The following is a 26,733-nucleotide window of genomic DNA, read 5'->3' on the forward strand; positions in this document are numbered from 1 at the left end:
CGGGGACAGCAAGAGCACAGGAAGGGCTGCTGGGATTGTGCAAGGTTAAAGAGTAAAATGATGGAAACAGCATGTGATCCTGATAATGTAGCAGCTGAGTAAATATATACATTATCTGAAAGGAATAAGCGGTATGGCATTTATCCTGGCCATATGGAAACAAATATAACTTGTTTTTTTCCATAAAGGCCACTCTTCATTATTTAATTATTTTTACAAATCTTCTTCTATATTGTATTTATAGTATTCCTGAGTGCTTCCAGAGCGTCTCTCTCCATTTTGCAGCCATTTCAGATAAGATGGTAGGATGGCTTTGCAGTCATTTTTGCCTTCCGAGCAAACAGTCCGAATCATTTTCTCCTTGAAACTGCTACTTAGGGCAATTAATTCTCCGAGTGAGGACCCGCGATGTGGTTTCCTTGGGCCGCCGGCACTTGTTCCAGCCGTTCCTCGCTTCCGACGTGTCCCCGCTCCTCCGGCTCAACTCCCTCGGGGGAGCCCGAACTTCGCTTCTCGCTGCTCCTATTCCCACGTGAATTCAGCGAGAGCAGCCCGTGCCGGGCGGCACCGCCCTCGCATCCCCAGCCCCTGCCCGCCGCCCCGGGGCACCCGCGAGCCCCGCACCCCGAGTCCCGAGGCGGGCGGAGCGGAGCGGGGCGGCTCGGAGCCGCGGGGCCGGGCAGGGCGGGCAGTCCCCGCTCCCCTCGGGCCGGCTTCGCCGTGTGGCAGCTCCTCTGTCAATCAGCCTGACTTCACTCCCGCACGCCCTGTGCTTCCAGTATTATACCCCCGCCGCCTCCTGGTGTCTCTGCTTCGCTGCGAGCCGGGAGCGCGGCCGCCACTGCCGCTGCGGCTGCGGCTGGGCGAATGCGCGGGCGGCGGGGCGCGGGGCAGCGCTGAGCGGCGCGGAGAGGAGCGGAGAGGAGCGGAGCGGGGCCGCCTCCCGCCCGCCCGCCCCGGCTGCGGGCAGCCCCGGGGCCGCTCCCCGCCTCGGGTCGGGGGCGCCGCGATGGAGCCTCCCGCGGGGTTCGCCTGCGTCCTGCTCTGCTGCGCGCTCTGTCTGCCCGCCGCTGCCCCGCGGCGTCCCGGGCACGGAGGTAGGTGCGCGCCGGGTCCCGCGGACCGTCCGCCGCTTTCGGGCTGCTCGCTTCGCCCCGTCTCCGCCGGCCGGTGCCGGGCAGCCCGCCCGTCTCAAGTCACGGCTGCGAGCCCTGCGGTTTGCCGCTCCTCTCCAACTTTTGCCGGGTTTCCAGTTGCGAGCGGCGGGAGACGACGGGGACCGGGATGGGGACGGAGATGCTGACGGGGACGCGGAGCGCAGCCCGGTACCGCGCCGTGCCCGCAGCCGCCCCCGCCCGCCCTGCGCGGGACAGGGCTCGATCCCGGAGTTCTCCGTGCGGGATGAAGCACATGGCAGGTCGGCTCCCTGCTCCTCCTCTCGCCGCCTCGGCCGTCGCCACCGTCCCGAGGTCCCCGGGCGGCCGCTCGCCCCGCTGCCGGTTGCTGCCCGCGGCGTCCCCGTCCCCACCCGGCCCATCCCCGCCGCGCCGCGGGGATTTCGCGCGACACTCAGACCTTACGGGCTCGCATTCCGCACGCCGGGTCCTTCCCCCGACCCCCCGAGCGCCCTTTGAGCAGAGCGGCTCCGCGCCCTCTGAGCATCGCCCGGCCGGGAAGCCCCGCTGCTCCCGGCGGTTGGGCTGGGGGTCCCGGGGCTCCGCTGCGTGGCCGGGAGCGCGCGGTCCCGCGGGCGGGCGGGCTCGGGCGGCTGACCGCTGCTTTGGGGAGCAAAGGCAAGTTTGAATGAACTCTGCACACTTTGTGCTGGGAACCAAGTGCTCGTACAGGGCTTGTGCAGGGCAGTGTCCGTTTGCCTTATGTAAGTGTCTGCTGTGCTAATGAATAATGGAATAAAAATCCAGCGGGGATCCATCAGGACGTGTTTAGGTCCAGTATCTCTTTCCTCTCATATCTCTCCCTGCAAAGATCCCATTCTGAGGAATATAGAGGAGTACAGCCTTGTCATCCCCACCAGCACCGACTCAGAGGGCAGGTTCCTGTCCCACCTGGTGTCCGGACCACCAAAGGCACGATTCAGGAGAGCTGCGGGTGACCTGCAACACGAAGCAGCAAATGAGCAGATCTTTTACAATGTCACTGTCTTTGGAAGAGAGTTTCACTTCAGGTTGCGACCAAACTCCAGGCTCGTTGCCCCTGGAGCAACAGTTGAATGGCAGGAGGACTCGGATGAGACTCACATCGAACCTCTCTATGGGAATTGCCTCTATGTTGGGGATATCACTGATCTGCCAAATGCTTCAGTTGCTATCAGCAATTGCGATGGGTTGGTGAGTTACTTTTGTTATTATATCTAAGATAATTACATTAATTTTCTAAATATAAAATGTGTGGACTGCCATAAACTCACACCTCATATGGTAACTGTGAATGCAAATTAACTAATGTTCCCTTGTGTGGGAATAGCTGGGCTGCACCAGGCACTGCTGTACAGACAGCGGCACTGGAAGTTTGGAGCACATGCTCTGCAGCAGCTGCTCGGTAACAGAGCAGCCGAAGCCAAGATTGATGTTGATTTGTGGTAAAGTTACTTGAGGCACCTGACACCTTGGCAACAGGATGAAATGTCTTGTGCTGGAAATCCTCTTCCGCTTTTCACTTCCAGTCTGCAAAGGGAAATGTTAGAAGACTTGATCGTGAATAATGGGCTGGACTGTCCTGTAAACAAATTTGATAGGTAAGATACGTTTCTGCCCTGGAAGAGTTCAATGTATTCAGTCTTTTTTCATAGGTCGTTCTCTCAGTGAGTTTTATTGCCTCATCAAGTGATTGATGGAAAGTCTCAAAGGAGTCTGAGTTCCACAAGTGAAGCAGCTCCCTGTGATTGGTTCTGCAAGGCTGTGTCTTTTAAAACTTGCTGCAGCTTTCTGTTCTGGAGCACTTGCTTAGCGGCCAAATGGTAACTGCTTGTACCTGACATCCTAAACCATGACGCTATCACTTGAATGGTAATTACTGCACAGAAATTCGTTAACTGAGAAAAAGGCTATATTTTTGGTAATGAACTACTAATCTAGCCAATATTTTCTTGCCGTATCCTTCAGAGTTTGTAATTTTGAGATTACTGTAATTTAACGCATTCTGTTCTCTGCATTAAAAAAAAAGCTAGTATGAGTCAGTTGTGTTTCTGTTTATTTAATCATAGAAAGTCGCTCGCTTGCTGTGCCAAGATGATAACATGCATGGGGATAGTATGTTGGCTATCTGGGAATGGAAAGGAGTCAAATACTTTTGCCTTGACTCTTTCCTTTCCTGTGGTTTCTCCTAGCTGCATGCATTCCTGCTTGGAGAAGCAGGTTTTAATGTTCTGTTTGCTGCGCACAGCTGTCCAAGGGCAAGAGGAACGCCGGTGTTGTACAAGAAGAGCAATTCAGAAAGCAGAACGTGACCTTGGAGGCCTGCCTCTCATAGGAAGCAGGAGTACTTTGGTCTCCCTGTACATAGCACACATCACTTTGTCTAGGGCAAATTTTTCTTGCCTGGGGCATTGCAGAACTGGGGCGGAGCCTCGTTTCACAGCTTGCATCTACAACCCATATGCCTGACTCCACTATTCTTGGTTTCGTTGTCCATTAGAAGAATCAGGAGATTTGTGCTGGTATGGGAGTGTGTTTGTTGTTGCCCACGTCCTTGAAGCCATGCTGCAGGAAGCATTACCTCAATATCTTTTAGCATCTGGCTTTAATGATTTCCCTGAGATTGTGCACTAGGTCTGTTTGGAAAAACAAATTGAACTCTGGTCCCTTGGGTACTATGTTCCATCTCTACCCATTCCATCCTAAGTTTCACTCTTTCTTTTGGGGAGAGAGTTTAAAGCAGATATCATTAGAATTATTGAAACTCCAAGAAATGATACCGGTGGTTCCCCAGCACTCACTGGCCAAGCACTGAAGCTAAGCACACTTAATTCTCTCAGTTTGCTTTTTCATTTCTTGTGTTTGCAAAGAATATTAAAGAGTCTCTTGATTGATATGTTGTTGATAAGACATCCTTAAGGACCACTGGGCTGCATGTTCTCAGATTTATTGGGATTTTGAGTGGGGATGAACTCATCAAGAAGGTTGTTCTCACTTGGTTTTGTGTGTCCATTTTGCTTCACTACTTGTTTACTTCAGTGAAGAAATTCAACAGACTTGTGCATTTCCTTCAGCTGCCCAGTGATATTCATCCTATGGCCAAAGTTCTTAACACACTGCTTCTATTTCCAGCTCCTTCCCAGGGATGGTGCTTTCTGACAACCCAGTTGTCAACTGACAAGTGCTAGAATTGTTTGTTGCAAACTTGTTTCCATGATTGCTTGCTATTGAAGGTGCTATTGAAGGTGCTTTGGCATCTGCTTATGCTTTTGGTGGGCTTCCAGATTTTGCAATTGGATGTTAAGGTGGAAATACTATTTGAATTAAGTTTCAAAGTTTGATCTTCACATTGCAAAATTTGTTGACTGAATTTAGTTTAACTAAGTGAATGCATCTGCCATCTTGCCAACTTCTGATGTTATTTCCTTAGAACATCCCCTTTGGTTTGCACTTAACTGCCAAATGTGTCTTATTTTCCAATTATTGTCTGAGAAGAGTCTGTCTGGTGTTGCTGGTGTTGCCAAAATGAGAGGCTGTTGGAATGGAGTTATATGTAAATAGTGGATCTGTGAACAGATTTTTGAACTGTACTATAAATGGCAAAGGTTTTTAATCTGCAATCATTTAAAGAAATTAAAAGGTACAGTGAGTCCATATGCAGAATTATCTGCTGCTCTGACTGAGGAGATACGCCTTTAGTTTGGGTCCTCTTCATTTTCTGTAACAGAAATCAATGACAAAACTATTTCTGTTGACTTAAAGATCAGATCAGAGACAGACGAAGAGAACTTAAGTATGCAGCCTAGGTGTGTTTTCAGAGTTCAAATGGATCTTTACAAATCACTGGAAAGTTAAAGCCAATCAATAGCTTTTTTGATGTGAGTTTTATCATACAAGATTTTTATGAAGGCCTTAAGATATAAATACTGGGCAATGTGGTGTCAAACTCAAACTGATCTTCATCTAAGTGGGCAAAGCCAACATGGTCAGTTATCTGTGTCCTGTAAGACGTTGTGGCAGACAGTGTGTGGTGAGGATGGTCATGGGCCTTGGCCAGGTCCTTATTGGGGACATGTTTGGAGATGAGGGAGCAGGCTGACCTTGGGACTGTAAAAATGCCATCAAATAATAAAGAGTCACAGAATTTGGTTCTAAGTTAAGTCCAGCAGGTGAGCCTACTGCTGCGGACAAACCTTTATGCATCTGGATTTCTTATTTTAATAAATACTTATGCAGTGCTTGAAGCAGACGTGCACTACTTGGTTAGGCATAAATTCTCTCCCAGTTTCCTCATAACATTCATGATTTGTGAGGCAGAACATGTGCTTAAGCATAGGCAAATGCGGGAGGATGACAGTATGAGCAACATAGTGGTGTGGGTAATGAGCAGATAATTGCCTTAAGCCTCGTAATCAAATTTATTGTCAAATTTATAGGGGCTTCTAAAAGCCTGAGGATCACAGCTTCGTGCTGGGGAGTCAGGACAATCTTGCACTCTCCAAAGCAACTAGAGGAACATCAGCTCCAGTACAGGAGTATGATGTGTTAGCTTTGCTTCATTAGTGTAATTCTAATAATTCTTATAATTAGTGTAAAATACAATAATTAAAGTATCAGCTGTTTAAAGGCGCCATTCACTTTGCCTTTAAAATGGGAAGTTATTAGAAATGGACATATAGAAAGTAAGCTTTTGAGGACATTTATGGTTGTGAGTTTTCTTATAGAGCTATAGACATTACACTTCATGCATTCTGTTTTGGGGTACCAAGCCGCAGCTGACTTACTGTTGTAACTGACATAAGTATTTCTTCTTATGGGCTGAAATAGGCAGGGTTTGCCTTACAGCAATTTCAGTCTCTCCTGGATGCAGTAATGACTGTTTGAGAGGAGCCTGTTGGCTGGCTGCTTGCCCGGATGCTATTTCTTCTAGAAACGCTTGGGAAGCCAGCAGTACTTTTTAGACTGTTGCCCAAAACTAATTGTAGCTGTAGTACTGAGCTGACCTGGGTGGGTTCCTGGCGATGCATTCCCTTCACTGAACAGTCATGAATCTCCAGGAACTGGCTGGCTCTTTGGCTGTTGTAACTTAAGTGCATGGCTATCAATTGTCCCAAGACATTATCTGTGTTATTAGTGTTTTATTTCCTGTTTTAAAATCAACTGGTTGGAATATATTTATTTTCTCTCCTCTTTATTTAAAAGGGACTATTCATATGATCTAATTTTAGACGTGTTATAAATGTAGGAGCCCAAATCCTACATTCATTCAAACAACCTTCCAAGAGCATTTCAGATTACCCACGTGAAATGCCCACCTTCTCCCTCCCAGGATAACATTCCCTCTGCCCTTCCTACTGTATTCCCTGCACTCCTGAAGACATTTAAACACACTGTGAAATCTGCCCTTGTTCAGTATAATCCTGCTTAACTTTGAGCATGTGCTTGGGCTCTTTGAAGTTGGTGAGCTGTAAGGTTGTATTCTTAAACACCTTCCAGATAGAGATGCCTTCCTGAAACTGCCCACGGGGCTGACGTTGAGTTGAACTCAACTATGAGATCCCAAACTCATCTGGGCAAAAGGGTGAAGGATCTGCTCGCAATGAATACAACAGGGAAGACAAACATGCTTACATAACTGCTATTTTTCCATTTAGACATCCATCTCCTGCTTTCATATGGCTTTACAATTTAGTTTTGCTTCTGCTTTATCTGGTTTTTGGATTTCACTGGCTTGTGATGGAGCAAAAAAGCAGAACTCAAGGTAGCACAGTATTGTCTTCAAAGCCTGCTCAGGTCCAGTACCTGATGGCTAAAACAGATGCCTGCTGCAAATAATTCCACTAATTCTTTTTGTACTCTAAGTTCTTAGCATTTATATTGTGATTGTGCTGCATACATCTTTAGTGGATTAAAACTTGGCACAGCTGATCTCTTCATCAGAAGAGCTTTCCCTTAAAATTAAGGAAAAAACTCAAACCAAAGTTGCTGTCTCTTTTTGTGTGCAGTGGCAAATGCCTCTGAGTCTTTTGCTTCTACAACAAGTGGGACTCTGATACAGCGGTGGGAGAAATGCAAGTAATTCCTTCCCCTGCAGATGGTTCAAGTGAGATCTCTATTAACACACATGGTCTTCCTAATTCATTTGGCTTCTCCACTTGTTTAAAGCAAGCGTGTATGTCAGTTTGGAGCAGAATGAGAGTCTGCACATCACCGTTCATACACATTGCATGAAAGACCTGCATCCTCTGATGGAAAGCAGCAGAGCTATTTTAGTCCCTAATACTCAAGAATGTCCAGATATTTTCGCAAGAGAAAAACTTTAGTTCATAATCCGTCCTGTGGGTTCATGTCCCCAGCTAGCACCAGCCTAATTAGTCAGCCTTTGTAAATTGCAGAGACTTTTCCTTTTAAGAGTTATAGCCTGAAACACAGAGAATGTAAACACTATGATTCAGCCTCTAACTGGAGTAAATTATCCTCATTTTGCTCTCTTCAGAATAGAATCTCTCACCAGCAAGCACTGTTTTTTTTCTTTGCATCCTCTGCGCATGGAACAGCTCACCTACATTTATCTGAGAGCAGAGGCACTTCTGACATCACAGGGGCGGACACCGTCTGGACAGAAAATCCTCGTGCAATCCAACCTGTGTTTCTGTGTTGTGCTGTGGGGCTGTGGATGATACACAGGTATTTCTTCATGTCTGTTTTGACCTTGGATTGTCCTCTCTGTGGGAGTATCTCAGCTGAACTGCTCTCTTTCACGACACAAGAACTAGTTTTCCAATCCGAGTATTAAACTGCATGCACCCAACAACATGCGCCTAATGGCTCCTTCTGCTTTCCATCTCCAAAGACCCAAATCTAGTAACTAATTTTGATAAGGTCATAATTACTTCCTGCCATTAACAGAACGTCTGTTGTGAGAAATGTGTCTGCGCTCAGTTTTCAGAGGTGTGTCCTTCAGAAAGGCTGTTCGCTGACCTGGGACTGCCCCACTGCTTCCTCATGGCATGGAAGGGTGTTTCAGTGAATCTAGCAGCAATGATTTCTTCCAATAGCAAGACATTCCCACATTTGGAGTGAATTATATATATATATACCTATACCTATTCCTATACCTATATATATATATATTCCTATATATATATATATTCCAACTTTTGCTATAGAAAGTTGGAAAGTGCATGTTTGGATCAACCTCTCCATCATGGGTCACACGGGCGTTCTATTTGACCCATTTCTGAGTGCTTATTCACAGTGGCTGTTGCTCTGTAAGCAGGTCATGCCTTTACTTAATTGCACATTCAGCCAGGACATTTCTCATACCGGGTCTGATTAAAACAGAGAATCAGGGAGCAGCTCTTCGCTCTCCTGTAGGAAGGTGCACAAAATTGCATTCTGTTTTTGTTCCCCTGGGATGAGCTGTGCTGTGCACACCCTCTTTTTGAGATCGCCGTCTCCGTTTATTGCTTTCGTTCTTCCGAAGTTTCAATAAGTTCTTTAACACATCACATCTGGTTTCTTTAGCCCCTTTATCTGTGTGTGTGCTTTAAACTGATCTTTATTTGCAGACTTTTGACACAGCAGGTTCCAGTTTTAATAGTCTGTGAAGTGAAAGGCCTACATTTCACACGCTATTTTCAGCACTGTTCCATTAAACGTTAACACTGAAAAGAAGAGCATCTTCCTCAAGTGCTGAAGAGGGTTTTGCTTCCTCATACCCAAGTCCCAGTCTCCGCTATAGATCTTCTGAGTTATTCCCAGGTCTCAAAATGTGGGGTACTTTCCTCAAACCTGGAGTTCTTGGAGTCACAAATGTGAATTTCACCATTAATCTTAAATGTTTCCATCTGAGGGTCTGTTTTCTATTTAAAACAAGTGCTTTAAGGAAGAGTTTTTCTCAAGGAAAAGACACAGGAAAATCAATCGTATTTCTTGAAGTCTCACCAGGCCACTGGATATCAACCTGGGTGTATTCACTGCTGATCAGCATTTGTTTCACATCTATATTCTTTCTTCCCATCTTAGTTTATGTAAAATCTTACAGTGTTTTTTTTTTTTTTTTCCTTTTTATTTTGCTATTTGTCACCTCTTTCTTCCAAATAAGTAAATAATAACAATTCTTCATGTGTACATCCCTCCATGGACAACTCAAAGGCTGAACCTGCTCAGGGTCAGTGGTTCTTTCTGAATCCTACGTCTTGAAAGTATACCGTTATCATTTTTTCCATTGCTGTGGTGAGTGATGAATAAAGCCACTTTAACCCCCTTCCTCCTGTTGTTCCCTTTAACTTTTCCTGTAGTTTCACCTCTGTGTTTGATTTTCATTGCATGTTCAGATCAGTTTTTTCCAGCATATAACCTATAGTTTGGTAGACCTCAGGGGAGAGATTACAATCCATTCCTACTGAAATTAAGCATGAAACCTACTAATACTGTTACAAGAAAAACTCAGCATTGGTATCCTGGTAGACAAGGCATGCCCAGAAAGACAGAGGCTCCAGGGTCAGTGCTGCACTGATACATTAAACCCAAAGGAGAAGTTTTTGCTTCACGTGGTGGAGGTGAAGATGGGCTTTCTGGCATCATGAAATGGATACCATCCTCAGTATGGAATGGAGAAAGTCAAAGTAGTGTGTCAAGTTCAACGGGAAAGAAAAGGCCTGTTTTCTTGTTAGTCAAAGTATTTCAAGAGCTAAACATAACAAGAACCCATTGATGTTTTAATAAAAATACGGAAAAATGGCAGAATTTAGAATAGAAGAGGGGAAAGCATAGACTTGAGCCCAAAGTCTTACTAATCTTGCTACTATTTCACCCACGTGCATAAAACAGAGCTAACAGCGAGTCCTGCTCCAAGCAAAGACATGCTGTGTGCCCCACCAGGGCCACGTGTGTGCACCTCTGCTGTGAGGAGCAGTGTCTGCAGCCTTCACCAGCTGTAGGGGAGATCTGCATGTGGGGCAGAGCCCGGAGCTCTGAAGGAGAGAAAGTCTGAGAAAACACTGAGATTAAGGATAGGTGGCAGCACAGGCTGTGGTTACTGTTTTAATAGTGGTTTTATTTGTTTAAAGCATGGTTTTTGGGTAAATCACAATCAACCAACTCGTATGCAGAAGAATAAAGTTATTGATTCTTCAGAGTGTTAAAACTGCTGGGCTTTTTTCTTTCCCTGAGCAGAGGAGCTGTGGAAGGAATGTGAAAGATGCTGTTTGGAAAGCATTCTGCAAACCAGAATGTATTTAAAAAACAGTCTCTGAGAAATAAATCACTACCTGATGATGAAGACAGCTGAGCTGGGCCAAGAGTCTTTCATGTGCCAACTCTCTCTCACGTGACACAAGTTATATTGGAAGCTGGCAGCCTGCGCTGCTTGCGAGGCTGAAAATGCTGAAATATTTTCTTACACAAAGTAAGTAATAGGTAGAGAAAAATACGGCCTTGAATCTTTTCAAAACCTAAGTCACAACCCTGCTGTGAAGTCAGAATATCCCCAAACACCCAGAAGCTCGAATTTTATGCCCCTTCAATTCAAAGCGAATAAAGCACTTGAGGATGAAGAAATGGGAGGTATGAATTTGGATTGTTTTCAGGTTTATAATAAAGCTTGAACTCAGAGTTTCCTCGTAGAGTTAGGTTTCACTGTGAAAATGGCAGATCCAGCATTCATCAGTAAACCAAAGTGGTGAATAACTAAATAGGGACTAGCAGTGTCTGTCAGCACTGTGTTGGTGAAAGTTAAGGCACATTAAGGCTGACATAAGCAGCCTTAATGTGCCTTAAGTAAAGTGTAAAAATGGGATTAATCAAAGGATGATTTACCATGTTGAAAGAAAAGTATGAAACTCAGGCTGGGTAATTAATGGACAAGCAAAGAAAGAAAAGAGAACTTGTATGATGTTTTGCATTCATTGACATTCCTTTGTAGGATTTATAAATAAGCTACAATAAAATTAACATGTAGTTCACTGCAGTCCAGTTAAGGCCAATGATAATTACATACATCCTGTAAATGACAGTAGAAGTGCCAGACCTATGATAATACAGTATAGTCTTGCATTTATCTAAGCTGAAGATTGCAAAGTAAAAATAGATTCATGTCAGTTTTTAAGTCATGGTCCATCATCATCTTGCATAAAGGACTGGAAGGTCCCATTGCAAGCGGCTGATATCTGGGCTTGTTCCAAAGCTGATGAAGTCACTTTGCTTTCACTGGCTTCATTTGCATCTGCCTGGGCAGATTGATTAGCAAGGGGACAATCATTTCGGGTTAAAATCAGACCACAGCCTTGTCTTTCACTACTTTGTCCTCTGTCCCCTGGTATGGTGGTGGTGAGGGGGTTGAGGACAAGGTGCTCAAATGCAGCTCTTCCATTGCTGTTTATATCCCACGTGCTGGATGGAACAGGGCAGAACTGCATGCTCCTAAAACTGAAATAGCTCTGCTAAAGTTTCTTCCCCTTCTGCCTCACACCATATCCCTACCACAGGAGAGGTGATGCATTAAGTGAGGCAGAAGAACCAGGAGAAACCCTCCTCTTGCCCATGCCAGGAGGATGAGACAGTTCTAGCAGCCTTGAATTTGCAGGCTTATTCTGACAGCTTTCTGCCTCTTTCTTCTATGAGGATGGAGCCAGGAACAAGAAAGATTTTGCATCTTTCTGCATCTGCCCCTCTTTGCTCCCACACAGCGGGAGCTATCCTGGGGGAAGCCACGTGGAGAGGACATTCCATGGGTAGGGCTGAAGGGAAGCGCAGAGCTTCCCGTCCCTGCCTGAGGTTAGTTCTGACCTCATTAACACTAGCAGCTCTCATAGAAAACTCCCCAGATGCCAAACCCAGCCCTTCAATCCAAAATACCCAAATTATGTGAGAAAACAACATGAGAAAAACTCTAACTGCATATCTATTCAACAGGCTGATCTGGTAGCTTGTGAATAGCTGATCCTAAGCTTGCATCCAGCCAAACTGGAGTTTGCTTTCTTTGATGTAATCTTCTTCCAGCTCCCAGGTGTTTCTTTGAGATCCTGATGGTCTTGAGTCCAACAATCTGTCAGTAGGTGTAAAAGTCAGATATTGGGTCTATTCAATTATATCGAGCCAGACCTTTGCTAATCCATGGCATCATTTCTCCATGGGTTTCTGGGAGCTTTGTCACTTTGCATTAGCCGAGGACCTGGCCTTATGTAATCAGATGTTTTCACACTCTCTTGGTGACATGCCCTCCTCTGACAGCCTGAATTACAGGCTATCATGGTTTGTAAAGAGATATACTCCTTCCTGAGGACCTGAATGATGCACAGAATCAGACTGCATATGTGCTATTAAAATGAGATTTGGTAAAGGAATGCATTTGGGATTTTCTCACATACTTGGAAATAGCAAAAATGTTTTGGGAGAATAGAGCAGTGATCCTGAGGGCTCTCACAGACCTTGGTCATGAAGGACAGGTGGGTTAAAGGCTCAGCTGCAAGTGCTGGGGGTTCTTACACAGATGTTTGGGCTCTCTGAAGGCCTGATGGCTTCCTGGCTCTGAATTACCGTGCTGATGTCGTTTTGGTGATGTTTTTGTGTTATTGCCTGTAACCTGTAAGCCTGTAGAAATCACAGCACCACTGGCAGAGCTGTTGAATAAATACAGTGTCAATAAGGTGGAATTTATCCATGATGAATCTAGTTGGGTCTTTGGAGAGTTCAGCTGCTTCTGGCAATGTTGGGTTCCTTTGGAAAGAGGTGTTTGCTTTAACCTGCGGAGTTACGAAATGTTTGTGCTGAGGTCACCCTTTTATAGTGAGTTTGTAGAATGGACTCTTCGTCATCTTTAACCCAAGGATGTGATTTTGAAATACCAAATCAGTGCTTGCAAGTTCCATGGTACGTCCTTGCTATCCCACTGTGGGAAACTGCTGGTTTTTTGCTCCTCTTGTTTTAAATTTGTTTATATTTAGATCATTTGTCACTAATATTAGAGACTTATCAGGTCAAATTTAATCCTCTTTTTATCTCTTCTGCGTCATGAATTCCATGACTCCGACATTTGCAAAGAGCCTTCTAAATCCCAAAGTTTTGATTTTTCTTTAGGACAACACATGCTTAATTAAAAGAGGCAGAATCTCATGTATCGAGGCTGCTCAGTGAGTTATGGGCTAATGGTGACCAATTGTGAGATGCCTTAAAGCAGCTCCCTTTGGCTCAGACCCCTCAGGTACTCTGGGAACCTGGCTTAGTCCCCAATAAAGAGATTTGTTTTTCTGTTCCTGTTCCTGCTGCATTTGGCCGCTGCTCCAGAGGACAGCTCCACAGAACAATGCGGTTCATTCTGGGAATAGACTCACTCCGTAAGGGTAATCCAATATACTATTTATAATTTTTGGCACTTCTTGAAACATGAAAACACACGGCAGTGCCAGCGGGCAGCACGCTGCGGTGGCTCAACTAGCCCTAATTTTTGTATTTCTTGTGGGTGTGGAAGCAGCTTTGTCCTTGTGATGAGTTCTCATCCCCTCCACGGAGCCAGGGACCTTCTCAGCATCGTTCCTCTGCAGAGGAATGTGCAGCAAATGGCCATCTTTGAAACTGCAGCCAAGGGGTGGTGAGTGCTGCACCACGGCTAAAGGGCTGGGATTCCAGAGCTGCACAGATTGTCTGAAAGCCTCGCTCCCCACCGACCATACGGAGCTGGTGCACTGCGCTGCTCGCCCTTTTGTGGCTGGAAATATTTCCTTCAGTGGAGAAAAATGTCCTTGCATGTGCTGTGGTGAGAAGGGGGGCTGGGGAACAACAGAGACCAAAGGAGCACAGCCTGAGGCAGCAGGTCAGCATTAGCAAGGGAGATGCTGAGCCTGGAACTGGAGTGCTGAGGTCATAAGAATAGTTTATGAGGAGCCCCTGCTGCAGGAATGGGCAGAAAACAGTGCTACTTTTCGCCCATTTACAACAAAAACCTTGTTCAGCAAATATTCCCCTCCAACAAGTCCATCCAGAAGGGAGAAGGAAGCAACAAGCCGTGGCTGCATTTATCCCAATTGCATCTTCAAGGCTGCAACAATTACTGCACTCGAGAACAAACCGAACTTGGTGCGTCTCACCATCAGGTTCACGTGATGGCTCAGGGTGAGTGCAGGGAGGTGGGAGCTGAGCTCTGGAGCCACGTGCTGGTGTCACTGCCCTGCCCGCTGTGCTGCAGGACTGTCCCCTCTGGGGCTGCACTGATTGATTCCATGGGAAGGGGTTGTGACCACAGCCAGGAGGGACAGCAGCACCACTGGTCCTCATCTCTGGCAGCATTCTGACAAAGCTGCTCTCAGGGAAGTTGTCTCCAGGTCTGTTGTACTGCCAGCCTGGGCTGGTGTGAAATAACACCCCGCCCATATCGACAACAGGAATTTGTTTCTTTTATTTGGGCTTTGAGGAATGTAAAGAAATATTCTGTGCAGCGGAGTGAGCACTGGATTGATGTGATTTCTGAATGTGATTTCTGTGGTCAAACTTTGCAAACTGCTATAATGGTTAATGTGCCAGTCAGTTAAAACAGGCTGCTCTGTGAGAAGTGGTACAGTGGCATTGTACGGACCAGCTGGCATTGCCAAAGGGGGCCAAAAGTATCAGAAGAAGGTTTAATGTTCCTGTTTATGTAACATAGTTTTGTCTGTTGTGTTGATCATTAGTTCCTGCAGCAACCAGGCTACAGCCTCAGAGCAGGAAACCTCCTCGCTGCTCTGAGTTATAGCAGTAGCTGGTGCTCTCTCTTTCTAATTTGATTAAAGTGGTGATAGAAAATCAGCTCTGTTCTATGTGATGGTGACTGTTCCACTGCATAGAGCATCAGCTGCCTTAATCCCTCTTGGTTGGGTTTGGATGTTGCTTGGCTAAATAGCCTTCCTGTGTTAATCACATGGGTGATGTTTCCTTCACCCCAGCCCAGCAGATAGCAGTGCTGGCAGAACTGAGCTGTGCTGAGCTGCAGGGCCAGGGAAATAACAAGTGTCTGGGGGCAGGACCTTCTAAAGGTGGTCGTATTGCCAAATCCATCTTCCAGTGGGGTGGAGGCCTTCCAGACCTGTGCAATGCAGGAACAGCTTCAGGAGGGTGTAACCTTAGGGTCAAGTTCGCTGCCCTCATCATGGGAAGGTTTTTCATGGGGAAGCAGAGCCTGCATTGAGATTTGTTTTCACACTTTAATCAGACTGGGAAATGAGGTCTGTCCAGCTGCTTTTGTGAGCTGGCCAATAATGAAATTTTCTTTGAAATGAGTAAAAACCTTTGGAAGGAAGGTTTTGAGATTGTGCTTTAAAGTGAAAGCTCAGCGCATCTTTTCCTTAAGGGTGTTTTATTTGATTCTGGTTCTAATTCAGGAATTGGTCCAAAGCCCATTAACGTAAATGAAAAGAGTTTTATTGACTTTGATGGGATTTGGATCATGCGGCACTAATTGAATAGTAAAGTGTCCATTAGCGGAGAGGAAAACAGAAGAGAGGAGAGCCAAAGACTGTTGTGATGAACCCCGTGAAGCTGAATGAACTGCAGCCAGAGTCTCCATATCTTCACAGCTGAGCTTTTCCATGTTTCTCCGCCTCAGTTGTTTTGAAACAGATACAACTGCAGATTTTTAAGGGAATCAAAGGGATAAAAGTCCACACATTTTTCCTGCTTGTTTGCAGGTTTCTGTAGACACACTCATTTGGAGAAGGTAACAAGAAAAGCTTGGGAATTGAGGTGCAATAGAAGAAAAAGGTAGGATTCAGGCAATACCAGAGATAGATACCAGCAATGCACACTTCCTTTGCTCGAATATCCTTGTCAGGCTTATAAGGAATGCACAGAGCTCCAAATTCCAAAGAAAAGTTTCTGAAACGAGTTTTCCAGATCTGGTGCTAAAAGTAGAAGGTGGGAGGAAAAGTTCATATAGTGCATATCTGGAGGGTCTGTGCAGAAAGTGGGCTGGATCAATGAAAAAAAGAGGGGAAGAAAAAGCAGGTTTGGAACCAGACACAGAATCAATCTTGTACAGAGCAACTGAAAACACAGTAATAAATGCTGAATTTATATGTGCTGCCGGATGGATGAAAAGTGATCTGACAGCAAACAACGCTGTCTGTCTTCTGCTCCTTTTGCTGTGATCCATTTCACCTGGGTGGATTCTGTGGCCTCCAGTGCTGCTGGGACACGGAGGTCAGCGCTCTGCAGAACGCACTTATGGGGTCTCGTTATGACAGCGGGATGGTCAGAAAATAAACAGTTAAGCCAGCTGGGTGTGTTGGAATGCGCGTATAACCACGTAAGCTGAAGTTTCTGCCTGTCTGTTTGCATGTCAGCGAGCTGCACCCACAGCTTTGAAAACAGCCTGAGAAGTTTTCTAAAGCATCTTTCTGGCATTGTTGACCTGCTCAAGCATTTACAGTGAGCAGCACCTCTGTGTTCCTTATGGGTCCCTCCAGCTCAGGGTTTGCTACGGCTCAGAAGGTTTTTCTGTTTCTGATGTTTGTCTTCAGGCTTGTCAGTGTGTGCTGAGCATCCTCAGCCCCCTTAGTCAGCAAAAAGAGGTTTTCTTTCTGTGCTGTTCATGATCAGAATGTAGGAAAAAATATTGGCTTGATTTTTTAAGATTTTTATTAAAGTTATTTAGAAAAATGTCGATCGTGACACCATGATATCATAACACTGTTGTCTGTAAGCACATCCTGGCCTCCCATTGGCACAAATCATGAAGGCCTCACATCTCCAGGTGCAAAGCGGAGGTAATGAAGTCGAATTGTAAGCTTGTAAATTCGCCACTTCTTGGGTAGCCAAAATCCTAACAGAGGTACATTCCCCAGTAAAATCAAGTCAAGTAGGAAAGGATGAAAGAAGTGGACTCATGCCAAACAATTCCAACTTTCTTCTGTGCTTCCAAAATGAAATGCTTGAAGTAGAGCCCCACCTCCCTTCTCTAAAATAAATCTTGTCTTTCAAACCCAGTGGTTACTAAATAGAAAGTTTCCAGAGAAATCCTTCCAGCTATACATTTTATGTGAGAAAGATTAATTGGAAAGAATTCTTTTCTTTTGAGGAAATAGGAGTGTGTGGGAATTGTGTGTGATGGAGCCCGCAGGGTGAAGCTGCTGTTGGGGAACTTCACACTGTGCTTTCTGAGTGGGAAGGAGAGCGAAGTGGCAGAGATGGTCACTGTGCAGCCATGCCCCCGGGCACCCATCCTCTTGAGAAGATATCATAGCATCATGGAATCATTTGAGTTGGAAGGTTCCCCTAAAGTCCACCTGGTCCAACTCCCCTGCACTGAGCAGGGACACCCACAGCTCCATCACTGATCAGAGCCCCTCCAGCCTGACCTTGGCTGTCTGCAGGGACGGGGCAGCACCACCTCTCTGGGCAACCTGTGCCATTGCCTCACCACCCTTACTGTAAAAACCTTTTCCCTTATAATCCAATCTAAATCTCCCCACTTGAAAGTGCTTCCCTTGTTCCATCACAACAGGTGCTACTAAGAAGTCTGTCCTCTTCTTTCTTGTTGTAAAGTTGGCCAGTGTGGGTGCACAGGTTGAGCACAGTTACAGAAGAATTACTGGGCTTACTCTTCAGAGAACATGACTGGCCATTAAAGTAGTGTCATTAATTATGAAAGTATAATCAGATGGAGATACTGATATATGGGAATACAGAGATGGACGTGCTACATATGGACTGCACAATAGTCTTTTCCATTTATTACTTTTTCTTCTGAGGAGACAGAAGCAGTCCAAAATAGAATGTAAATACTTTCATCACTTTTAGCTTCCTTGTTTCTAAATTAAAAGCTGTCTGAGAACAAACAACAAATTTTCCCTCACCCCAAACCTGATTTGGCAACTATTGATCCAAGTTGCTTTGCCTTCAGATGGAAGATGTTTCCTTGTTTTCCTGCAATACAGCTTGTGTTTCCACAGCAACCTCTTCTGCTCTTGGACCTGCCAGAACCAACAGGTGACATTTTAAACTCTGAAGCATTTATGTGCTCTGCTGCGTCTTTGGCCATGAGTAAGACTTGCCTAAACCTATATTCCTGCAGAGAGCTGAAGTCATGGAAAGGTGATGGAGTCAGATTCTATCTGCCATATGAGGGCTGCTCCGAAAGTAATGCTTCCCATTTTACTGTATTGGCCCACTACATCAGAGGTGGATGTTGTACGAGGAGTGTTTTGTAGCTGAGACCTGCTCTATCAAAGTGTCCTTGTGCTCTTTGTATCTGCACTAGTTTTCCATGTAAATAAACAGGAGGCATTACTTTTGGAGCAAGCTACATACATCCTGCTGATTTACAAAGGATGTGGGAAGTCCCGTTTCCTTGACCTTAGAACAAATCCAACAGCAGGACTGATTCCAGATCTCCCTCTGCTGCTCTGCATTGCTGTGTTGGTTCTTACCTTAAAAACAAGGAGTGGTGAACCCATTTCAGGTTGATTGTGGTCTAGTCCAACTGACAATCGAGGGATGGAGGGAGTTGGAGGGGAGGTCTTACAGTGAGCAGCAAAGTGCAGTTTGTTTGGTTGGCCAGGCTTAGCTGTAAAACTTTCTCGTCTAGGTAGGAGGGAGCACTCATGATTCTGTGAGATGTGCCTTTATTTCTTATTCTAACAGGGTTTGGCTGCTGAACTAAGCTCCCAAGATATATATATATATATATAATATCTATCTATCTATCTATCTATCTATCTATCTATCTATCTATCTATCTATCTATCTATTTTATATATATATATATATATATATATATATATTTGCAGTTATAGGCAAGCTGCCAAAAATGTGACTAATAAAGCAATGCCTATTGATCTCTTTTAAAAGTCCGTCTTAGCTTTGCTCTTTAGAAGACACCAATCAATTCACCCTTACTGTAGTATTTATTCAGACACCTTTGGAGGAGAGCTCTATTGGTTCCACACAGAAGAGATGTAAGAAAACAATACTTGCTGTTCTATTTTGGCTGTCAGTGTGGATTTGAATTTATCTTTCATGAGACAGGAGAGGGCTGATTTACCCAGAAATGCTTGTCATGGCCTTAAGCCCTCACTCAGATGCTGTATCTCCACATTAGAACAAAAACAGGTTAACCGCTTGTTTTGTTTTGATCTGTGACTTTATGGCTTGGAGCAGGAGATGCCTTCCAGGAATGCCTGCATGCACTGAGACAGTGTGAGTGCGGGTTCTTTCCTCTGTGTTCACTGAAGCCAGACATTGCAGTGACATGTATCTGCTAGGAGCTGCACCACGTCCCACTCCTTGCAGGGCTCCCTGCACCCACATGCACCCCCAGCCTCAGCAGTGCTCTGAGCTCCTGAGCAAGCTGTGCTCCCAGCCCCCATCAGAGGTCTGGTATTTCTGGGAATGGGACAGACCTTATCCTGTAGCACTTGGGAAGATCAGAGATAAGAGTTGGGAATATTGGTGACTCATCATCTGGGGCTGGGCTTGGACTGTGCTCCAAAAGCAGAACAGGACTCTTTGTGCTGAAGGAGTAACGATGCAACACAACCAGGTTACAAAGCTCTCCAGGCAAGTGTATATATGAGCTATACATTGCTCAGCCAGCTCTGTCTTTACATTCTTGGGCTGGTATCTTCATCAGAAGAGATGAGATGTAGATGCTTGAATTTCTCCTGGACTTTCTCAACAAGGAAACTGGTGCCGTATGTTCTGCACCATGCTTTGATCCAGCTGGGATGCAGCCAGGGTGAGAATAATTTCATGCTTTTACTTTGCTAATCAGGAAATGAGATAGTTCATATAACAAGACTCCTTTAGGAAAAATAAAAGCCTTCTACTCGCTTTGCAGACATTGCTTTTCAGATAATTAATTTGTGTTTTGCTTCTGAACCAACCAAACATTTAATATAGATAACGCAAAGCTTTTTCCTTCCGGTGTTCCTGAAATCAAATTGCAGACAAGAGGAATGGCTTTTCTTGCTTGTAAAAGACAGATGGTTCTCTCGAAAACCAAGGTGTGTAAATAGATACATTGCCCTCTATTGTTGCTTTTCTGCCTCTTTTGCTTACAGGGGTACAACCCAGTCATACATAAAGGGGAATGTGCACCAATTCTGAACATGAGAATTGTTCGATTGCTTGGCCTGGTATGATGGGAAAATAAGAAATGACAGTGACTGTAATAATGTTTTTATTATCAAGTATCAGGTTCTTGCTTTGGTACTTGTTGCTGACTTGGCTCACTACCACTTAATTGCTTTTTTGAGCATGATACAGAATAATCACACATTGAGAGAGTGTAAAACCTCCGGCTCAGCCATGCAGTGTCTCCTTGAATTGCTGTACTTCCTACTTTCAATGATCTGCATGGTTGCCTTCCCAAGAATGCACTGCTTCTTCTCAGGAAAAGAAGTCAAAGATTAAAAGAAAAGTCCTCATTTCTGAATTAAGATTTATGGAAACTACTTGAAAAAAGAGGTTTCCTGGAGCAGTCTGTGTATATCATTATATTTCACCATACTTGACATTTTATGCTATATATTCAGGATATCCCAAATGCCACTTTTGGTAAAGGACAGTTGATCCTTCTTATGGAGCTCACAGAAAAAGAAGACGAATACTGATTAAATGAAATTTGGGTTGGATAGTTTATATTATTGTACATTTGTAGTCTCTAAAATACTTAAAAAGCGGAATAAGTTGGCGAGCAGCGCTAATGCTTCTCTAGAGCATATGGGAGAAGTTGGTAAAATAAGTAAATCTCTCTTATTTTCAGTACTTACAGGGAGCTTAATATCATTAGGAAAAGAAAATGTAAAACATGTGATAGCAGATGCCAGGCTGACCACAACACTCGAGCTCTCACGAAAGCCCCTTTTAAGCCGTACATCGCTTTGGCCAAAACATTCTTTTAGGACTGACAGTTTTTCATTCCTGGTCTTTGGCCAAAGGTAAATTCTCATGTACGTGGAAACTTCCAACAAAGTCCATTCCATCACTTCTCCTGTTCTCTCTCCTTCCGCTTTCAGGCAGTGTGTGGGATCCAGCCCTGGCAGAGGCTGCTGCTCATCGGCCTCTCCTTGTGCTGCTGGGGTGCAGCTGAAGTTGGTTGAAGTTTCAGTTGTCAGCAGTGTCCATTTTTGCATGTGTCCACAAAATGTTGCAGTGGTCTCTTGCCCTTTATGTGCAGCATCACCAACGTTTGTGCCCATGATGTTTGATCCCATGTATGACACAAACCACAGTGCCTCCACCATGCTCACCCATCCCCAGCCCAGCAAAGTGCTCGAGCTCCACACCAGCCTTGCAGAAAAACACATTGAACCTCTCAGAGACACTACAGGCCACAGCGGATTTTCTGCACCACTCCATGTGCATTTGCCCTCTCTGTAATCCAGTCCAAAAAGCAAATCTTTGTTCAGGTACATGGGGAACTCAGAAAGGTTTGTGGCACCCCGTGAAAAGAAATATATAACCTTTACAATAGCAGTGATGAGCATCGGTGTGGTAGCAAACAAGAAGGTGTGGAACAAGGAGTTGGAAGTGGCCGAAATATCACCATGTGAACTGAGCAGGCAACTGAAAAGCAGCCAAATTACTCTTCTAGTGCTGTTTAAAGGTAATTTTCAGTTTAATTAAGACTTACCAGGTTGGAACATGCTCTCCTGTGATCTGCTTCCCAGAGGTTAGAGACACTGGAGATCTCAGCTATTCTCGTTTGCAGTTCTTTCTTTTTGGGGTGACTTGAAACCTTGGCTTTGTATTTCTGCTGTGAGCATTTCCCTGCTTGCTTCTCTGAGGTCTTCCCTTGTCAATGAATCACTCCCACAGCTTTGCCTTTTGGTCTTTTTCTTTCTGTGGGCTTCTCTTGGCCAGCTGCTGGCTTGGCACACCTGGGCAAGGTAAGCAGGTGAGGTTGGTCTGTGCAGGATGGGTCGGTTTGGGTTCCCTGATGGTGACAAGTGCGTGTGGGGCTGAGTCTAAATAGTCTGTGCCTTCATTTAATTTCACAGTCGGTGATTTATTTTCCCTTTTGTTGGATTCTTTTTTTTTTTTTTTTTTTGTTCTTTCCTGAATGTTTTACAAGATACTGACAATATGTTTTGTCTGATTGACTCAAATTAACGCTTCCTTATTTTAAATGGAAAAATAACAAATGATGGGATTTCAAATGAAGACTATGGTCACATTGTCATTTTTTCTTCATCTTGCTTAGAACACGTAGTAGTAGTGGAAAAACGTGATGGATGGTTAAAAATGCTATCAGGCTTTTAAGGAAGACCAAACCAAATGGAGTCAGTGGGAGACGAATTTGGCCCCTAAAACCAGCTATATCTCATGGCAAGTCTCTGCTGTAATGCAGATTTCCATTCATTGAATTGATAACAGCCAAAAGTGAATCATCTCCTCTTCCATGTAACGTTGTGGGCATTCATATGTTAGAATCACAGAGCCAGACTTCTCAAGCTTTGAAGAAACAAAAGCTTTATTTCAATTTGTTGGATATTTCAGAAGTGATTTATTATTTTTTTTTTGCTCCTTTTTTTTTTTTTTTATGAGGAGAACCTTTTAATCTATAGAAGTAAATGCTGTGCTTCTGCTTGTTGGATACAGAGACACAAATTCGCTGTTGCTTCTTCTTTGTTTGTTTCGTTTGGGGGATTTTTCCCTTTGAAGCGCTTGTCTGCTAAGGGCTGCTCTTGGCTCTGGAGAAGGCCTTCGACTTGTGTTTCCCAGTCATGGATGTCTGCACTTATCTCATTCTTGGCATCTGCCCATTTCAAAGTAAGACGTGGCAGTAAAGTATTCTGAGGCTGTGCCAAAGAGCAGATTGTTGTAGGAAAAAAAGTGTTTCTTATATGTTATGCTGAACTCTTAAGCTTCTCAGGAATTGGGCTAACTCGTTTTCCCTATAGCATTAAAGGAGCAGGCGGCTACCACCCAAATAACAAGTTACTGAGCAGTGCCAGTGTCCTGCAAATATGTAGGTTGCTCCGAAATTAATGCCTCCTATTTATTTCCCTGGAAACTACAGTAGAGACAAAGTGCACGATAGCAAATTCTCAGCTGCAAAATACTATTTTTCAACATAGTCAACACTGTTAACTATGTATTTTTGCTGGTGATGAACTAGAGCCTGCATCGTGCAGTGTTTGGTCTCTATAAACATTTACCAAGCGTCAGGCAATGTCAGTAGGTGCAGTTATTTCTGCAGGAAGCAATTCACTGCCACAACTTCACTGCATACACACTTCCTTGTCAGATCCTTTCTGTCAGACATGTCCCTCTGCTGCCATCTGTCATATGGCAACAGAATGGAGTGGGGTATTGGTGGGAAGGTTCAGGCCCTGCTGCCATCCCACCAACATCCACCTTTTAAGTCCTGGGCTAACAAAATACCTTAGGAGGCACTACTTTCAGAGCAGCCATTGTATATGTGAATGAGTGAAGAACTCAAGGCTGTGCCCAGGGTATGCAGGGGTATGGCATCCCACATATGCGCTCAGCTGCAACAGTGTGAGCCATCCCCAGAGAGTTGTGCCATGGAGAGGACTTTTTCTTTTTTCCTGATTTTTAGTTTTGGTGAGGGTGTATATATGAGGTAGAAAGAGGAAAGGCTGCTGGTTTTAAACATGTGGTTAGTGCAGATCTGCCTTCCTCAGCAGCAGGATTTTGCAGGAAAAAAATGCTCTCCTGCAGCATGGATGGAGGTGCTGATTAGCGAGTTTGGAAGCGACCATTCCAATACAGTTACTGCAGCTGAGAATATGGAGTGTGGTCACAGAAAAGGAGCACAAAGGGAGGAACTTCAGAACTTCAGTGTCCTGTGCATTGATTCATAAACTCACATGGGTCAGTGTGTGGGAACTGACTCTGGAAATGGAAAGGACTACAGAATATTTTGTTAAAGTGTTAAATCTGGGTTGGAAAAGGAGAAAGTGGAGGAAAGCAGCTGGCAAAAGGAGATAACTTTTGTTCGATGTCACGTGGACTGACAGCAGAGCTGGGTGTTGTGTTGCAAGAGGGAAAAGTGGGACCATCTACTCGGAACTGAACGAGGAGATGAAGGAAGAACAGTATTTTTAATCGTATTTCATCTGAGGCGTATGTTCATTGTCTCAAGAGAGATTTTGAGATTATGTCCATATTTGAACTGGAACAGGAAAACAGTTTCTCTGCAGCTTTGGAGCTGACTTGCATCCAGAGCAGATTTGGATGGGTGCCCCACCTGAACTGTTAGGGCCTTGGAAGCAATGCTCTCGTCTTGGCCTATTTCTAGGTACAATACATTCTTCTGCAATAGAGCAAAAGTGGTTTTGTTTTTTTTCATCTTGGATAGAAGGAGGTTATAACCTTCAGATGTGAGATTAAGAGATGTCTTCCAATGTCCTTTGAGCTGCTGTGCCTTGGTAGGCAGGTTGGCAAGGCTTGGCCATGGGGCAGGTTTATTTACCCTCACAGCAATGTGTGGTACTGAGAAAACTCAGCATCAGGGCAGGAAGCATTTGAGTATGAGCACAGTGTATGCCTGGTTGGCTTAGCAGATCCGACAGTGCAAAATGATTCTCCTTCTGGTCATGTGCTCCTTTTAATTAGGATAGTGCTTCTCTTCCATATTGCATTTCTAGAAGTAATTTCGTAATGAGTCAGCTGAAGATTTTTCAAGGGGAGGAGAAGGGAGGAGCAGTGTGGTGAACTGGCTAACGTTGTCCTCTGATATCTGTTTTGGTATCAATTATGATTCAGCTTCCGACGAAGCAGGTCAGGGGGTGTTAGTGAGTCTCCAGTTATGGCGAAATACTACACAGAGAGATGGCATAAGATGAGATTCAAGTTTCTCCAAAGTAATTAGGACAGAAAATTATTTAGTTTGCCTTGCTGGAAATAGTCTGACTTAGTGCTGAAATGATGCCAGCCTTCCTTGGGTTCTGTCTGTAGTTCCAGGCAGAAGAAAGCCTTTTACAGCAGATTGTAATCTTTAATAAGGTTGCATTATGCAACAGTGTGTAAACCATGATGAGGAGAGACTGGAGCAGAACTCCTTGAAATATCATAGACTTAAAATGCAAAAAAGATGAGCTTGTAATTAAATCCTAATTAAATGTCTAGATATCAAGTAATGTATTGAACAATAGACTCTGACGTTAAAGAACACTGCTTAGGGTGGTGATTTCATGGATTTTAAAGAGGTATGTGCTGTGCTGCTGGGTTTGCTTACACTGAGTAACTCAGGTCCACCTTTTGTAGCATCATTTGTAAATATTTCTAGCAGCAACCTGAGGCAACATTCATTCTCCTGCTGTTGTCTTTCCAGGACAAGTGCAAACAGTATCCAATGAGCTTCATTAGGTGGTGTTAGTCTGGCCAGGCTGTGTGGGATGTGCTGCGAATGTAGCAATTTGTAGATGAAGGAAAGATTTTTTTTTTCCTTTTTCAAATAAAGTTAGAAAATTTGGCAGCATTTTTTAAGGCAAAATGTGAGCTGAGATGGATCTAAAACAAACCCTTTCCATTTGAAAAAAATCACTTTGCATTTATCAGAGGGACTTCATACATCTCATTGGGAGAAATGATCAGAAAATAATGTCTGAAAAGCAGGAGTGATGCTGTTCAGTTCCAGAAGTCTTTCCTTCTAATTACCTTTGTGATGGGCAGGGTTTAACAGGAGCAATCATACCCAATATTCTTGCTCTTGATAGCATTTGTCTTTGACTCATGTTCTTCCAGAGTGATGGAGCTCCTGCCTTTCCTCCAATAATAAAAACAGAACTTAACTCTGTGTATCTGAAAGTTCACTGAGGACAGTGTGCCTGCCCTTCTTTCTGCTGTGGCTCTTCAGTCCTTTATCAGTGATTCAAGTGAGGATGTCCACCGGCTTTGGCCCAGCTCCAGGTACAAGACACTGAGTGCTGTAGGTGTTTCTAGAGAGGTTTCATATATATGAAGAGCTTTCCTATGTATAACGCCTCTTTCTTAGGACATTTTGTAAGCTGCCTTTTCAAACCAGGGCCAAACACGCCCAATTATATTTTGCCTTAAATGCTAAGGAACTATCATCCCCACAGTAAATGACTGGATGCTGTTCTACCAAATGTGCACACATTAATTTCTCCTCTTTTGGAGTCTGTGATGAAAAGCTCTGATCCACAGCTGCTGCTTGTTGCTCTGAGGTACAGCCACCGTTCATTACAGCTGGTACTCCTGACCTCAGCACCAAAATTCTGAGTGTGTCCCCTCGTTGGCATCAGATTTTGTGCTGTGCTTTGGGTAGTGATTTGCTGAACCACTCTTGTACCTTCCAAAAGCCATTCTCCTTAAGCTTCAGAAGAGTTAGCTGCAAGGAGAGTACAGTAAGCAATAGGCCCTAAAGGTTTTTGATGTTTTTCTGAGTTAGGGAGGTGTTTATGAAAAGCTTCGATTTCGGAGGTTTAAATGACAACAGTGTAAGGTAAGATGGAGTTTTATGAAGAAAATCATGTGTTTTATGAATAGAACCATGTGTTTAAACTAGACTTTGCCCTCCCCGAGGGAACCAGTTCCTACAGATAACGAGACTTGACATTCTGAGTCCACGTTGTTTTTAATTTTCTTGTTCCTAAGTGATGACGGGTTGGAGCTT

General features: G+C 44.5%; 1 protein-coding gene across 1 annotated transcript in view; it reads left to right on the forward strand.

Annotated features, from left to right (window-relative positions):
• The first annotated feature begins 561 nt into the window (after positions 1 to 561).
• Positions 562 to 26,733, forward strand: part of ADAMTS2 (ADAM metallopeptidase with thrombospondin type 1 motif 2) — a 172,254-nt gene continuing 146,082 nt past the window's right edge. The window contains exons 1-2 of the mRNA XM_015875604.3: positions 562 to 1,097; positions 1,987 to 2,348. Coding sequence (XP_015731090.3) covers positions 1,010 to 1,097; positions 1,987 to 2,348 — 450 coding nt within the window. The 5' untranslated portion in view covers positions 562 to 1,009. The remainder of the gene's footprint in view (positions 1,098 to 1,986; positions 2,349 to 26,733) is intronic.

The sequence above is a fragment of the Coturnix japonica genome, unplaced genomic scaffold (assembly GCF_054131305.1).
Source record: "Coturnix japonica strain WE unplaced genomic scaffold, WE-NBRP24 Scf048, whole genome shotgun sequence".
Lineage (NCBI taxonomy): Eukaryota > Metazoa > Chordata > Aves > Galliformes > Phasianidae > Coturnix > Coturnix japonica.